The sequence below is a fragment of the Drosophila navojoa genome, chromosome 5 (assembly GCF_054131105.1).
Source record: "Drosophila navojoa isolate 15081-1374.11 chromosome 5, UAZ_NAV_1.0, whole genome shotgun sequence".
Taxonomy (NCBI): domain Eukaryota; kingdom Metazoa; phylum Arthropoda; class Insecta; order Diptera; family Drosophilidae; genus Drosophila; species Drosophila navojoa.
In genome coordinates, this window is record NC_142893.1 from 5,823,274 (window position 1) to 5,837,179 (window position 13,906).

Consider the following 13,906-nt stretch of genomic DNA (forward strand, 5'->3'; position numbering starts at 1 on the left):
AATTTAATTTTTCTTAAGAAACTTCAAGCTGAGCTCTCATTTTTTAAAACAGTAAATTTAAAAAATACTCTAAGAGTGTTGCCACACTCATCAAATTTGCTTTGGTATATTTTAGTACATTGGCCATGTTTTCCTCATTTTGAAGATAGTGTGGGAGCACTTGTAGCACTTGCGCGCGCTGAACTGTTGTTTCGCATTTTAATGAGTTATTTTCTTAAATTATCGCAAACATGATTGAAAATGAGGTAGATGAAGGCATACCACAGCCTACAAGTGCTGCGTCGGGTCAAATAAAGGCCATAGCCAAGGACACTGTGCACAAGATCTGCTCGGGTCAGGTTAGCTCAAGGTGAAGTAAATGTTGGCTACAAAATTTAAATTTTTGTTCCTTAGGTGGTGCTCAGCTTGGCTGTGGCCATCAAGGAGTTGGTGGAGAATTCTATAGATGCCGGCGCCACACTAATTGAGATTAAGCTGAAAGAGCAAGGCTTGCAGGGCGTGGAAGTTTGTGATAATGGCAGCGGCGTTGAGGAATCCAATCTGGAGGGCATGAGTATGTGAATTTAAAATCTGGCTAAGATTGTGGATTGTATATATCATTCTCTAATGTCTTGCCAAATTCCAGCTGCCAAGTATCACACCTCTAAGATACGGGAATTTGTTGATCTGCTCGGCGTGGAGACATTCGGCTTTCGTGGCGAAGCTTTGAGCTCGCTCTGTGCACTCTCTGACATGACAATACAGACGCGACACAAGTCCACAAATGTGGGTGAGTACTTGGCATACCTTAAGTAATTCTTTTGCTTAGCTGCATATGATCTGTAGCTCTCAAAATTGAACTTGATCATGAGGGTCGCATCAAGAAGCGTTCGCCCTGCGCCCGCGGCGTGGGCACAACCGTCAGCCTCAGCAATCTCTTTGGCACTCTGCCTGTGCGTCGTCGTGACTTCACTCGCAATATCAAAAAGGAATTCAACAAGATGTGCCAAATACTGCAGGCCTATTGTCTAGTCACACGCAATGTGCGCATCATTTGCAGCAATCAGAGTGCAAAGGGTGCCAAATCTGTTATACTACAAACCCATGGGGCAGCCGATGTGTTGGCTAACATTTCGGCCGTATTTGGAGCACGTCAGGTCGCGGACTTGGTGCCACTCAAATCACCACTCGAGGCGGGCCAACTGAGTGAGGCGGGTTTGCGTGAGGCGCTACAAACGGCGACCGATGCAGCCGAAACGACTTGCGTGGAGTTTAATGCCGAGGATGTGGAACGGCTCAATGAGGCGGGCTTTGAGCTGGAGGGTTATATTTCCAGCTGTCGTCATGGAGCAGGTCGTTCCACACGCGATAGGCAATTCTTCTTCGTCAACTCAAGGCCCTGCGAGCCAAAGAATGTGAGACAATGGATATAAATTTTATATTTATATAGTTCCATTAATATCGACTTATACTCCCACAGATAGCCAAAGTCATGAATGACATGTATCGTCGTTACAATGTGCAGCAACAGCCTTTTATATATCTCAACATAGTAACATCCCGCGCCGAGGTCGACGTCAATTTGACGCCCGACAAGCGACAGCTGCTGCTCAACAATGAGCGGATATTGCTGCTGGCCTTGAAGAAGTCGCTGCTGGACACCTTTGGCAATCTGCCATCCACATTCCAAATGCAAAATGTTTCTATAGCCAGCATGCTGGAGCCAAAAAAGAAGACAGAGACCGCCGAAGCAGCAGCAGATGAAACTGAAACTGAAACTGCAGAGCTTGATGTGCCCATTAGCTCGTCGCAGCGGTTCATGGACGTCTTGAGTCAATGGCGACGCACAGGCGATACGAAGGGCATCGCACCGCCAGCGCCTGTTAAGCGACGCGCGGATGAAACAGCTGAGATAAATGCGCGCACTATGAAGCTGCAAAAAATACAGGATTTCCTTTCACAGGAGACGACCCAAGCGATTAGCTACAAAAGCGAATCGTCGGAGGAGGAGCAGGAGGTGCAGCAGGGCGCTGAGAAGCCACAGAAATCGCTGGACAGCAGCTTAGTCAGCTTAAAGCAGCTCAAGCAAGAGTCGCTGGGTGAGCAGCAATGAGAGTTATTGACTTTAATATAATCCTAAACCCCTTCTCCACCTAGCTTATGATGAGCTAATGCAACCTGGTAATGTGACACCGCTCAAGAGTCGATTGAGCATAGCGGAGGCTAAGCCAGCAGTTGCGTCGCCTGCTGAGAAGGAGTCGGAGGAGCAGCTGCTTGAGGTTCATGCAAAAGCTGATATTGCCAGCGAATCCTCCAAGAGAGAAGACCACTTGGAAGCTGTAATCACTTCCTCTCAGGCAACTAACGAGACCTCCTCCACCTCAGAACCCTCCACTGCCTCTCAGCCAACATCCGAGTTCTGTCAACTCCCCCCATCTCAGTCGGCCATCGAGTACAGTGATGATGAAATTGAAATGCCTAAACGCATCGAATTCGATGGCAACAGCGATTCGGATACGTCACCGCCAAACGTAGCCAGCGGCGAGCTACGCACCACATTGGAGCAAATCCGAGCCAGCTTGCAGGCGCAAGAGAAGCAGCATGTGGAGCGCAAGCGCTCGGCCAAGCTCCAGCGTTTGCGCTTCAAGAGCGAAATCAATCCGAATCAGAATAAAAATGCGGAGGCCGAGCTGCAGAAGGAAATAACCAAAGCGGATTTCAAGCGCATGCAAATCATTGGACAATTCAATCTGGGCTTCATCATTGTGAAGCTGGAGGATGATCTCTTCATAGTGGATCAGCATGCAGCCGATGAGAAATACAATTTCGAGATGCTGCAACGCAACACGCAACTGGAGCACCAGCGTCTCACCGTGCCACAGGCACTGGAGCTGACGGCTGTCAATGAAATGATATTGCAGGATCATTTGTCGGTGTTTGAAAAGAATGGATTTAAGTTTGAGATAGATGCAGAGGGTGAGCTGATATATATAATCATATAATCATATATAACTAACGAAATCTTCTCTTCCGTACAGCACCACCCACACGAAAGATACGTTTGCTGGGCAAACCCTTCAGCAAGAACTGGGAGTTTGGCAAAGAGGACATTGATGAGCTGATATTCATGCTACAGGATGCGCCAGAGGGCACAGTCTGCAGACCTTCCAGGATACGCGCCATGTTCGCCTCGAGAGCGTGTCGAAAATCTGTTATGGTTGGCAAAGCGCTCAATCGGACAACCACCATGAGGAGGCTCATCACACAGATGGGCGAAATTGAACAGCCCTGGGTGAGTATGGAGTAACAGAAGAACTCAGATTATAGACATACGAGATTATAGAGTTTATTATAAAAAGCACACTTAGACTAGACAAATGTTAAAGTGAATCAGTTTACTAGAGCACCTTGCTCCTGAAGCCATGTGAAGTCAGTTTGGCGACTACAGACACCTCTATGCCGCGCGTCTCAGGCAAATAGAATTTGGTGAGCAGAAAGAGCAGCCAGCCGAATATGGAGAAACACAGAAAGATCCAAGATCCTATGAGCGAGTGCATGACAGGAAAGAGGAAGCCAACAATGAAATTGCAGCTCCAGCCCACCTGATTGCCCAGGGAATTGGCCACCGAGCGTGAGGACACCTCAAAGAGCTCTAAAAGAGAATTGAAAACTTTCAATAAGAACCAATACCATCAAATGAAATCCCAATCCTCAACCTGAGCCTATAAAGGGTGGCATAGGACCTAGAGCCAGCTGGAAGGCAATGAGATAAAGGAATAGACAGGCGACGGTGCCGTAAATGAGCCAGGGAAGCAGATGCTGGATTCAGGAAGGAAATTAAATCAGAAATCGATTAGGGAAAGGATTACGCGTCAGCTTACTCCAAACTCGGCACACAAGCAGAAGCCAAACATGAGCAGAGCGCAACAGCTGGTGGAGATCAGCATCAGAGTGCGTCTATTGAAGCGGGCCATTAGCCAAGGACTCAACAGCGCCGTGGCCAGGTTCACATTGCCGGCGCAGAGGCTGAGCAGCTCAGCGACGCTGGCGGATGAGCCACTGTTGCGAAAGATGAGGACGGAATAGTAGAAGATCTGCGAAAAGTGTGTGAGATTGGAAGAGTACATCAATAGAGAGAGCGTGTTCCAGTGGGATTACTCACCGCGGAGCAGCCGGTCAGCTGTTGACCGCCTTGGTAGGAGCAGAACAAGATCAGCGGCATCAGCAGTTTGGGGTCCGTGAGCACATCACTTAAGCTGCGAGTGCTGTACTTGCACGCCGCCTCTTGCTCCATCGACTGCAGCTCCAGGTCCAGCCCCGAATCTCCGCCACGTAGACGCTCGAGCATCTGTAGCGCCTCCTCCTGCCGCCGCCTCACGATGAACAACCACTTGGGACTTTCGGCATAAAAACGATACGGAGCATAGCAAATAGCCATGAAGACGACGTAGAAGGACAATGCCAGATGCCAATGGTCTTCACCGCCCAGCAGCGATTCCATGCTGCAAACCTGAGCCACAACAACGCCACTGGAGTAGCCCACCGAACAGGCGGAGCCCAGGGCGCCACGCTGAGACGTTGCTGCTATCTCGGTATGATACATGGGCACGCCCGTGGTGATGAGGCCGGCGCCGAAGCCCACAATGAAGCGAGAGAGCAGCAGCAGCTCCACCGACTGCAGCCAGCGACAGCTAACGAAGCCAAGCGCGGCGAGGAGCAGCAGCGAGCCGCTGAGGAGGAAACAGCGACGACGCCCGAAACGATTGGCTGCCCAGCCGGCGCAAGCGGAGCCCAGGATGCCGCCAATCAAATAGATGGACACAATCAGCGCCCACAGCGTGTCCAGTTGACGAGGAGTCAACACCAGTTGATACCTGAGCAGGAGTGTCTCAGCACACCAGGCGCGCATGTGCTGCAAGGCAGGCGAGGATTAGACGGAGGATGGACTGGCTCCTCCTGCTTGGACTTACCACAGCCGGATTATTGATGATGGCCATGCAGTAGCCGCAGGGCACAGCGGCACCGATGGTGCTGCCCACGGTGCTCCACACGACCAATGGTGTCCATTTGGCTTTCTGCTCCATTGCGATCGTCAAGCGACACTAATCTGGCTGGGATGGTGCAGCAGACTATTTAATCACCGGCTGAACAGAAGCCGCTTAGCAGAAGCAGCTAATCCGCTCAGAATTTATTGTCGCCAACTGCAGACAGTTGGCATTAACTTTGGCGGCCCGCTGAGGGTATTTAAAATTTAGCATAGATTGTGTAACAGAGGTCTACCATCTATATTAGTTCCTGATCCTCGAGAATCATCCAGGTTGATCTAGATCTCTACATGAAATTCTGATCAATTTTTGCATGAATAGGTTTTTGAATATCTTTGCTAGCTTCAGTCAGTCAATAGAAGCAACGAACCCTAACGAACCATATCAGATCGCTCTACAGTCGTAATAGCCCTTAGGTCAATTTACAGTCATAGATAATAGATAAGTCAGCGGATTCTATCTAATCCAGATTGCTTATCTATTCCCTTACTATCTTCATTAAAGACGAGCATTATGAGCTGTAAATGAACTGATGATCATTTAAATATGAAATCTATATCACATATACTTATACATATGTATCTTTTACAGCTCGAATATTGATTGACTAAACGGTTATACATAAGTCTTTATATATGATGTAGTGCACCACTGTTAGAGATTTTCAATCGATCAGTTGCTCTATTTTGGCATATTCTAGAATATATATGTCTATCTGATTTATAAGTATAATTATCTAATAAGGGCTAATGATATCATCGTCTAGCTTATATAAATACTACGTGGGTTAATATTATTATATATAATATTATAATCTTAGCTTATCAGCTTGCTAGTTCGTATAGTTCGCTGCACATATAAACTTTGGGTCGAATCTCTTTATTAGCAAGATGAATGCAAACAGGAAAAGTTTAAGCGACTGCTTAAGAGCATATTCGGTATAGTTATCATATTAATAAAATTGAAGAAAATATATTGATTTGACTGTACTTGAATAGATGTGCCATAGATCTTCCCGGGTATACAGTTTCGGCCTCTCTGAATCTGAACTAATCTTTCGCGGTGCTTTCACTGTCTGGGTCGCTTTGATTTGAAGCCATCGGCCACAAGTGGCGCCACCTCGGATGGATCGCGGCCTCGGGTCTCTGGCACATAGCGTAGGGTGAACATGAAGACCAGCAGGCAGGCGAGTGAGAAGGGCAGGAAGACCAGAGCACCCCAAGCGCTTTGTAAGGTGGGAAAGGCCATGCCAACGATCAAATTGCAAAGCCAATAGACGACGCTGCCCAGGGACATGGCAGCGGAACGTGGCGCCACCTCAAAGAGCTCTTGGAAAGGCAAAATTCATGAGAGGATTACGACCGGAAGCGATTCAAAGGTTAACCTACCTGCGCCTATGAAGAAAGGCAATGGACCCAGCCCAAATTGAAACCCAACAATATACAGAAAGATGCAGACGATGCAGGCCATGGCAAACCAACTATAGAGATCCTGTAAAGAAAGATGGACAACATTAGGTAAAATTAGGTAATCCTCGCCCGACTTGCACTATAAATCACTCACAATAAACTGGAGTAGCATGGCAAAGAGAAACAGAAAGACGCAGCAGAAGAAGCTGGAGAAGAGCATCAGTGGACGGCGATTGAAGCGCTCCATTAGGATGGGACCCAACATGGCGGCGGCTAGATTTACGCAGCCAGCGCCGAGATTGGCAAACTCCGCCTGTTGGGAGCTCAGGCCCGCACGCCGGAATATGGAAACGGAGTAGTAGAAGATCTGTAAAGCATAAACAACAATGAATGACCCAACAACAAAGCAGAGCAACTGCAGCCACTCACCGCATTGATGCCGGACAGCTGCTGACCGCCCAGATAGATGAAGACAATGGCGAGAGGGAGACGCAGCTGGGGATTACGTAGCACCTGGGCGTAACTGCTTGGCGTGCTCTTCACCCGCGCCTCCTCCTCCATGTCGCGAAGTTCCGCCTGCAACGCTTCACTGTCTTGGGCATAGCCACGCAGCAGTTGCAGCTGCTGAGCCGCCTGCACCTTGCGACCCTTGACAATGTACAGCCATTTGGGGCTCTCCGGATAGCACTTGAAGGGCGCATAGCAGAGGAGCACAAAGATGCCGTAGAGCGCCAGGGCCAGATGCCAGTAATCCGGTCCGCCCAGCACCGTTTGCAGGCTAAACACTTGGGCCACGACCACGCCCAGGGTCAAGCCGAGACCGCAGAGCGGCGCCAATTTGCTGCGTTGCTGCAGTGCAGCCAGCTCGCTGTGATACATGGACATGCAGGCGATGACCAGGCCAGCAGCCACGCCCGCCAGCAACCGGCCCAGACACAACAGCTCCACGGAGCGCAGCGGGCGACAGGCATAGAAGCAGATGGCGCCCAGGCCCAGCAGCAGACCGCAGATAAAGGCAGCGGGACGGCGACCAAATCGATTGGCTATCGAGGCGCCTGTCATGGAACCCACAGCGCCGCCGACTAGGAAGAGGGAGACTACAGTGGCCCATAGCAGATCCAGGGCGCCATCGCTTAACTGCAGATCGTAGCGCGCCAGTAGCGTCTCCTGGCACCAGGAGCGCATGTGCTGCGGGGGAAGAAGAGAGAAATGTGAAGAGAATGAAAAAGAAAGAGATAGGGAAAGAAAGATTTTAATTGGAAATGCATATCTAGACAAATGTATAACAGCAAGTCAAAACAGAAAGAAGCAATATCCATAAGTATAACTTTATTCCATTAAGAATATAAAACAATATACATAAAGAGTATATAACTGTGTATAATAGAAATGATTAGAAATACTAGAGGATGTCCATATACAAATTCAAGTAAAACATGTTTCCTATTAAGACCTTTAAGCATGACGAATATACAGAAAATCAATGTAGTAGTGTATAACAGTTAGTATAACAGAGATTATTACCGATGTAACGTCATAATTGCATAGAAAATGAATAGAAATGAAAATGATCTCAAAATGCTTTAAAGTGGCATACTGATATATGTATAATAGTTAGTATAACAAGCATTATAACAGATGCCAAGAATAGGAAAAATAATATAAAAAGGTCTTCAAACAGTTCGTAAACCAAGGACTATAAATAATGCTAAACTGATTATACAAAAGTAAATCAAAGTAGTTATAAATGATATATAAATATTTATAACAGTTAGAACAACACTTTATAGAACAGTGGCCAAATGATAGAAGAAAGGTGATATGGCATTATGATGCTGTGACTCGCAAATAACTGTTTACGTATTGAGCGTACGTAACGTTCTTCTGTTATAAACGGAAAAATGCATTCACACTCGCTTTCGCTCTGAGCCAGAGCATTCGTGTTTTTTCCGATTTCGTCTTCGTTTGAGCCATTTGTTCGACGCTCGTTTCGGGAGTGATATGAATTACACTCGCACAATGAAGCTCAGTAAGAGACGGATAATTTATACTCACGCGCCGTGGTGATGAGTAAAGATAACGGAAAAAACGAAAATCCGATCTCGTTGAAGGTCAGCTAAAAAGCCTTCGCACTCAGACTTTTCTCCCAAAGAGTGAGTGAAAAACATTTATTTGCGGGCTTTGGGAAACACTTGACGTAATGACAGAGCTCAGTCGTTATTTGGAGCACAAAAACTCCCACATATATAACAGCACTAAATGGATTTATAACAAGGTGTATAACAGTTGCCGAACTGAAGCTCTACTCACCACAGCTGGACTATTCACCACGCCCATACAGTAGCCCACAGGCAGAGTGGCACCCAGCGTAGTGCCATAGACAGCCAAATTCAGGGTCCAGCTCCATTTGGGCTGTTCCTGTATAACTCGAGTAGTGCAAGTGTTATACCCAACGGACCGAATTTGCTGTCTTAACAAACTCTTGGCGCTATCGTCTCCCATTGGCGCTGCGTCGCTTTCGTGAAGCTGATCCATTCGACAGCTGGCTTCCGTGTTGTGTGAACCTGCGGAGGCAGTGCTTCACTGGCCACTGGGCTGTAATTCATTTTGGAATCAGCATCAGAATATAGATAAGGGCGCACGATTACGAATCTGATAGCGTATGGCTTCTAAATGTAAATTTCTTTAATTGCTATCTAACTGCAGAATTGCCCGCACGGCCGCCCCACCATGCGTCATCTAATCAATATCACGATGCTTATGGATGAGGATGAGGCCGAATGACAACGACGCCGCCAAACGAATCACTGGAAGCCGCAATAAAACCAGCTACAGCCAACAGTTTGTCAACAATGAGTTTATCTTATATATAGAGATATATATCCATGTAGTAGTAGATAATATATATATGATTTTTCACACGCTGATCGTGCGAAAGATATTGAAGCCGCTGTGCGCCGTGGATAGCAGCACGCCCGGCAGCTGGGGATGCCAGTGCAGCTCCTTGATCTCCTTTTGGCCTTGATGTATGAAGAGCAGCTGCGGCGGCAGCTTGTTGATTTCCTCTTGATTCTCAGCCGGCGCTGACGCTTGATCCGCATCCGTTTCCACTGCCAGATCCCAGAGCGCAATCTGATCGTCATCGCCGCCGGAGGCAAGTACGGTGGCCTCGCTGGGATTCCATTCAACCGTGGTTATGTGATCCGTATGATGCTTGAATGTGGCAATTGGTTTTTGGGTCTTGAACTGGCGCAAGTCCCAGATGTGCAGGAAGCCATCGTCCCCGCCGCTGGCTATGAAGGGTTCCGTATGGTTCCACGAGATGACATTGATGTCGCTCTCGTGCGCATTCTCACAGGTAAGCATGCAGGCCTTTTGCGGCGCTGCACGGCAATCCCAAATGCGTATGGTCTTGTCCACCGAGCAGGAGGCGAGAACGCTGCGCTCATTGGGACTCCATTGCAGGTCTTCGACCGAGGCCGTGTGGCCGACCAACGGACGTTGATCCACCTTCCAGGTGCCATCCTCCAAGGGGCTCCATATGTGTACATCACGCCGACAGTCGCCTGTGGCCAACACGCCCTCAGCACTCGGGCTCCAATCGATGGCGAATCCCTCCTGCTGATGACCACTAAACGTATAAACGGGTTTCGTCTCATTGTTGGCGCTTTGCTGTTCGTATTGCTTGAGCAGCTGGGCATCTTCGACGGCCTGTAGCTGCTGTGACAAGTTCCAAATGTTCACGCGTCCCAATTCGCTCCACGAGGCAGCGAATACATTGTTGCCCAGGCGACGAGCGCGCACTCGATTCACACAGCCCTGATGCTTGATTAAGGCGCAGGTCATTTGCGGCTTCTTTAGTTCGCTCTTGTCCGCCACATCATCCTGATCGTCTTCCAGCTCCTCGTCGTCGTCATCGTCATCGTTTTCCTGTGTCTTGTGTAAATTGCTCATCTTCATCACAATCAAATTGTTGACATGTGTGCGCGCTGCCTGGGTGCCGGCTACAATATAGGCAGTCATTGGAAAGCTCTCTCTGCTTGCGCCCAGCTCATCAGGCACTATGTCGAAGCTGAGGCAAGGCGCTCCTGTCGATGCCTGATGCAGCATGACGTAGGCGCTCTCATCGCAAACGAGCTCCTCATCCTCGGCTAAGGTTTTGCCCGGCAAATAAACTTGTTTGGGAGCTTTTGGGGTGCCATCCGCATTCTCTTCGTTGTCACTATCGGGCTCCATGTCGCTTTCCGCATCCTCCGGCTCTACGACCTCCATATCAATCTCATCCTTGGGCGGGTCCATGACTATAAGTTCCAATTACTACTGATATGCCAAAAAAACTTCTTGTTTTGGCGCTGCACGTGTGTAATTCGTCCAGCAAACAGTGTGACCAGCACCAATACAGGCATTTAAAGCCGAATAAAAATACTAGATAATTTCTGTATTGCCTAATGTGACCAGCTCTAGAAAATTCAATAATATACCATTTGTAATAGGACAAGAGGATTTGATAGTCAACGCTCACACCTGGGACTGGAGTTCATTCTATGCCATCAGAAATATACTAGAATATTTCAGTGTATCATAGTGTGCCTGCTGTTATCAGTATTATTATTTGTTCACTCGTCTTGCGACAGCTAAACAGCACAACTGAAGTAATACGTTAAAGTATAACAAATTTTTTGATTTAAAATGGCTAAAGCTGGGAATCCATTTAATGTTCTGCGTAGCATCTACAACAATGAGTTCCAGTGGTAAGTAGCACTCGAGAAAACTATATTTCGGTACAATGTTTACATAACCAAACTTATTTCTCATTCTTTGCTTTTAGGATGTTGGTAAAAAGTTTTGGTATGTTCTTTCTGGGCGTTCGCATTGCCAAGGAATTTGTGGGCGTAGAATTGATGCCCGCTGTGTTGCCGGCTTAGTGTTTCCAAAAATGGCGAGAAAAAAACCAAATTCACTATGTACAAAAAACAAGATAGGGGGCAGTTAACTAATTATAATAAAAAACAGAGAGAACAGTATATACAAAACAGATTTTACTTTCTCTACTAGTTTCTGCTAACAATCAATTCCTTTATCTTCGACTCATCCATATCGATTTCATGTATCAGGCTATCCGCCAATATGCGCGGCGTCAGATCGCGCTGCAAGAAATTCGCCACCAGCTTTCGGCTGGGCACAGCGCCTCCATGCGCCAGGATCTCGGCACGATACTTCTCGCCTGCCTGCCGGTTGAAGGGATTCGCCTCGAAATACGTCTGCCATATCCAGGAGGCGATCGTTTTTGATATGAGATACGCATAATACTTGGCACCGTAGCCCACGAGATGGGAGAAGCGCAGCTGCCACGCCGTATTGTCCACATAGGGGAGGCCATAGTAACGATTCTGGACATCGCGCAGTGTTTCTGTCGTGCTCTTGCCCTGCTCGGCCGCCTCGCCGTGGTAGACCTGGTCGAGCGCCGAATAGAAGACCTGTAGCTGCGTCTCGCTAGCCGCGAACAGATGTTTCGAGGCGCACAGTCGCTGCAGCATGTCCTCCGAGATGGGTTTATGTGTCTGGAAGTGGCGGGCGAAGGTGCGCAGCACTCGAGGATCACTGGCAAAGTACTCCATCAATACGCTGGGAACCTCGGCAAAGTCGGTGGCACAACGTGTGCCCGTCACATGCTGATACTCGGTGCGCGCCAACATCGAGTGCATCGCATGGCCCATCTCGTGGAACAAATTGTCGAGGCGAGCGGGCGACAACAGCGTCGGTCCGGTCCACCGGGGCTGTGCCAGGCCCAGCATCACAACCACAATGGGCAGCTGATAGCTGCCGTCGGGCAAGCGTTTGCCACCCTGGATAGTGAAATGGCAATCCTGATTGGGCTTGCCCGCTCGCTCAAAGAAATCGCAATAGATATAGCCGAGCAGTCCTTCGCTCTCGTGCATCACGGCCAGCTTGTAGATGTCACTGTGCCAGCTCTCGCCGGGCTCCATTTCCGTGTTCTGCAGGCGGACGCCGTATAGCGCATGAAGCAAATTGTCCAATCCTTCCATGCAGCCGCCCAGTGGGAAATAGGGCAGAAATTCATTTGCTTGCTCCTCTAGCGATTGACGCTTCAACTGCGATGTAAAGTACGGCGTATCCCAGATCTCAACTAGCGCCGTGTTTTGTCCACTTTCTTTACGCTTCATTTGGGTCATTACAGCAAAATCGGCATCGGCACGCGGACGCAGTTGCTCCGACAGCTCATCAATGAATTCACGCACAAGTTCCGGCTTCTCCATGGTGCTGCCGTTCAGCGCACGATGCGCATAGGTTTCGAAGCCACAGCTCCGCGCCAGCTCATAGCGGCAGATTAAGAGATCCTTGAGTAGCTCCTCCTGACTATCAGAGGGCTGTAGATATAGCCGATAAGCGGCTTCCCGCATCTTTACATTCGATGCATTCGTGCAGAGGCCCGTGATGATGATATTGTCGCCAGATGTGGGAAAGCTGCCGGGAAAAAGATTAGTAAATGCTCAGAATTACACATGGCACTACTCCGCACTTACTAGTCTCTTATGTCCTCCGGCACACAGCTGCGCGGTAGCACCGTCGGTTGAGCGGCTCCGTTCATGAATTTCTGTCCCAGCTGGAGAATATAGTCATTCAAGCGTACCACGCGCAGCCGTTCCTTCTCGGGTAAATGGATGCCGCACTGCTCAAAGTCGAACAGAAACAACTTGGCCACATGGCGATCCACCTCGGTGGTGGGCATCAAGTCGCCATCGCAAACCACTTTACTGAGCGCTTGATACAGCGGCTTATGCGTATTCAGGCTCTCCACAACGCCGCAAATGCTAATGCAGGCCTGCTCGGCTGCCTGCATGTATTTGTTTTGCGGATGAGCTATGCGCACAAACTCGGCCAGATCGGCCACTTTGCACAACGAATCGGACAGCTCGTCGAAGATGTCCACCATCTTGCGTTTCCTCTCGCTGGATACGGCCTCTGCAATGAGCTCTTGCGTGGAGTTCTCGACATTTTCTCGCAGCAGATGAAAGCCATCGGCGTTGCGCAGTTCGGGCATAAGAAACAAACCCTGTCACAATAATAATCATATCACTAAGATCTGTATATTTTGCTTTAACTTTCTCTTTCACCTGGAGGAACTTACCACATCGTTGCGTGTGAAGTTAATTCGTTTGGTTGGCGGTGCATTGAAGGCTGTGCCCAGTGGCGACCAGGTGGAAAGCTGCCTGTGTTGCCGCCAACAATGCTGCCGCGCAGCTTTAGCTATATTATGGCCAATTTTATGCATTATTATTTTGATTCAATTTCAATTTACTGCCGACTATTACATATTCAGAGGCCAATCAGCTGTTTCGGCAAACATGCAGACAGAGGATGAGAGAGCGAGAAAACATATAAATACTTGACAAACCAAAATATGCCAAAAGGAAAAAATACCCAATAGAGCTGCCAGAACGTCACAAAACT

At 48.5% G+C, this 13,906-nt stretch overlaps 6 protein-coding genes across 6 annotated transcripts; 2 read left to right on the forward strand and 4 right to left on the reverse strand.

Annotated features, from left to right (window-relative positions):
• Positions 1-124: 124 nt before the first annotated feature.
• Positions 125-10,192, forward strand: Pms2 (mismatch repair endonuclease PMS2). Its single transcript, XM_018105788.3, has 8 exons — positions 125-338; positions 394-553; positions 626-769; positions 826-1,394; positions 1,460-2,078; positions 2,137-2,955; positions 3,018-3,271; positions 9,140-10,192. The coding sequence occupies exons 1-8, from the start codon at positions 231-233 to the stop codon at positions 9,215-9,217; spliced, it is 2,751 nt and encodes a 916-aa protein (XP_017961277.1). The 5' UTR covers positions 125-230; the 3' UTR covers positions 9,218-10,192.
• Positions 3,315-5,250, reverse strand: LOC108654465 (solute carrier family 2, facilitated glucose transporter member 1). Its single transcript, XM_018105795.3, has 5 exons — positions 4,950-5,250; positions 4,142-4,891; positions 3,861-4,073; positions 3,696-3,798; positions 3,315-3,631 (listed from the first exon to the last, which is right to left on the reverse strand). Exons 1-5 carry the CDS (start codon positions 5,061-5,063, stop codon positions 3,378-3,380), a joined length of 1,434 nt encoding a protein of 477 aa, XP_017961284.1. The 5' UTR covers positions 5,064-5,250; the 3' UTR covers positions 3,315-3,377.
• On the reverse strand, positions 5,888-8,983 carry LOC115565728 (solute carrier family 2, facilitated glucose transporter member 1). The gene is made up of 5 exons (XM_089262602.1): positions 8,744-8,983; positions 6,863-7,621; positions 6,588-6,800; positions 6,413-6,515; positions 5,888-6,352 (listed from the first exon to the last, which is right to left on the reverse strand). The coding sequence occupies exons 1-5, from the start codon at positions 8,966-8,968 to the stop codon at positions 6,093-6,095; spliced, it is 1,560 nt and encodes a 519-aa protein (XP_089118728.1). The 5' UTR covers positions 8,969-8,983; the 3' UTR covers positions 5,888-6,092.
• On the reverse strand, positions 9,276-10,872 carry l(2)09851 (WD repeat-containing protein 1 l(2)09851). Its single transcript, XM_018105796.3, has one exon. The coding sequence runs from the start codon at positions 10,730-10,732 to the stop codon at positions 9,350-9,352; it is 1,383 nt and encodes a 460-aa protein (XP_017961285.1). The 5' UTR covers positions 10,733-10,872; the 3' UTR covers positions 9,276-9,349.
• Positions 10,873-10,944: 72 nt separating this feature from the next.
• On the forward strand, positions 10,945-11,466 carry LOC108654467 (uncharacterized). The gene is made up of 2 exons (XM_018105798.3): positions 10,945-11,184; positions 11,262-11,466. The coding sequence occupies exons 1-2, from the start codon at positions 11,123-11,125 to the stop codon at positions 11,356-11,358; spliced, it is 159 nt and encodes a 52-aa protein (XP_017961287.1). The 5' UTR covers positions 10,945-11,122; the 3' UTR covers positions 11,359-11,466.
• Positions 11,451-13,877, reverse strand: LOC108654463 (mitochondrial intermediate peptidase). The gene is made up of 3 exons (XM_018105790.3): positions 13,584-13,877; positions 12,979-13,508; positions 11,451-12,919 (listed from the first exon to the last, which is right to left on the reverse strand). The coding sequence occupies exons 1-3, from the start codon at positions 13,725-13,727 to the stop codon at positions 11,485-11,487; spliced, it is 2,109 nt and encodes a 702-aa protein (XP_017961279.1). The 5' UTR covers positions 13,728-13,877; the 3' UTR covers positions 11,451-11,484.
• Positions 13,878-13,906: the final 29 nt, after the last annotated feature.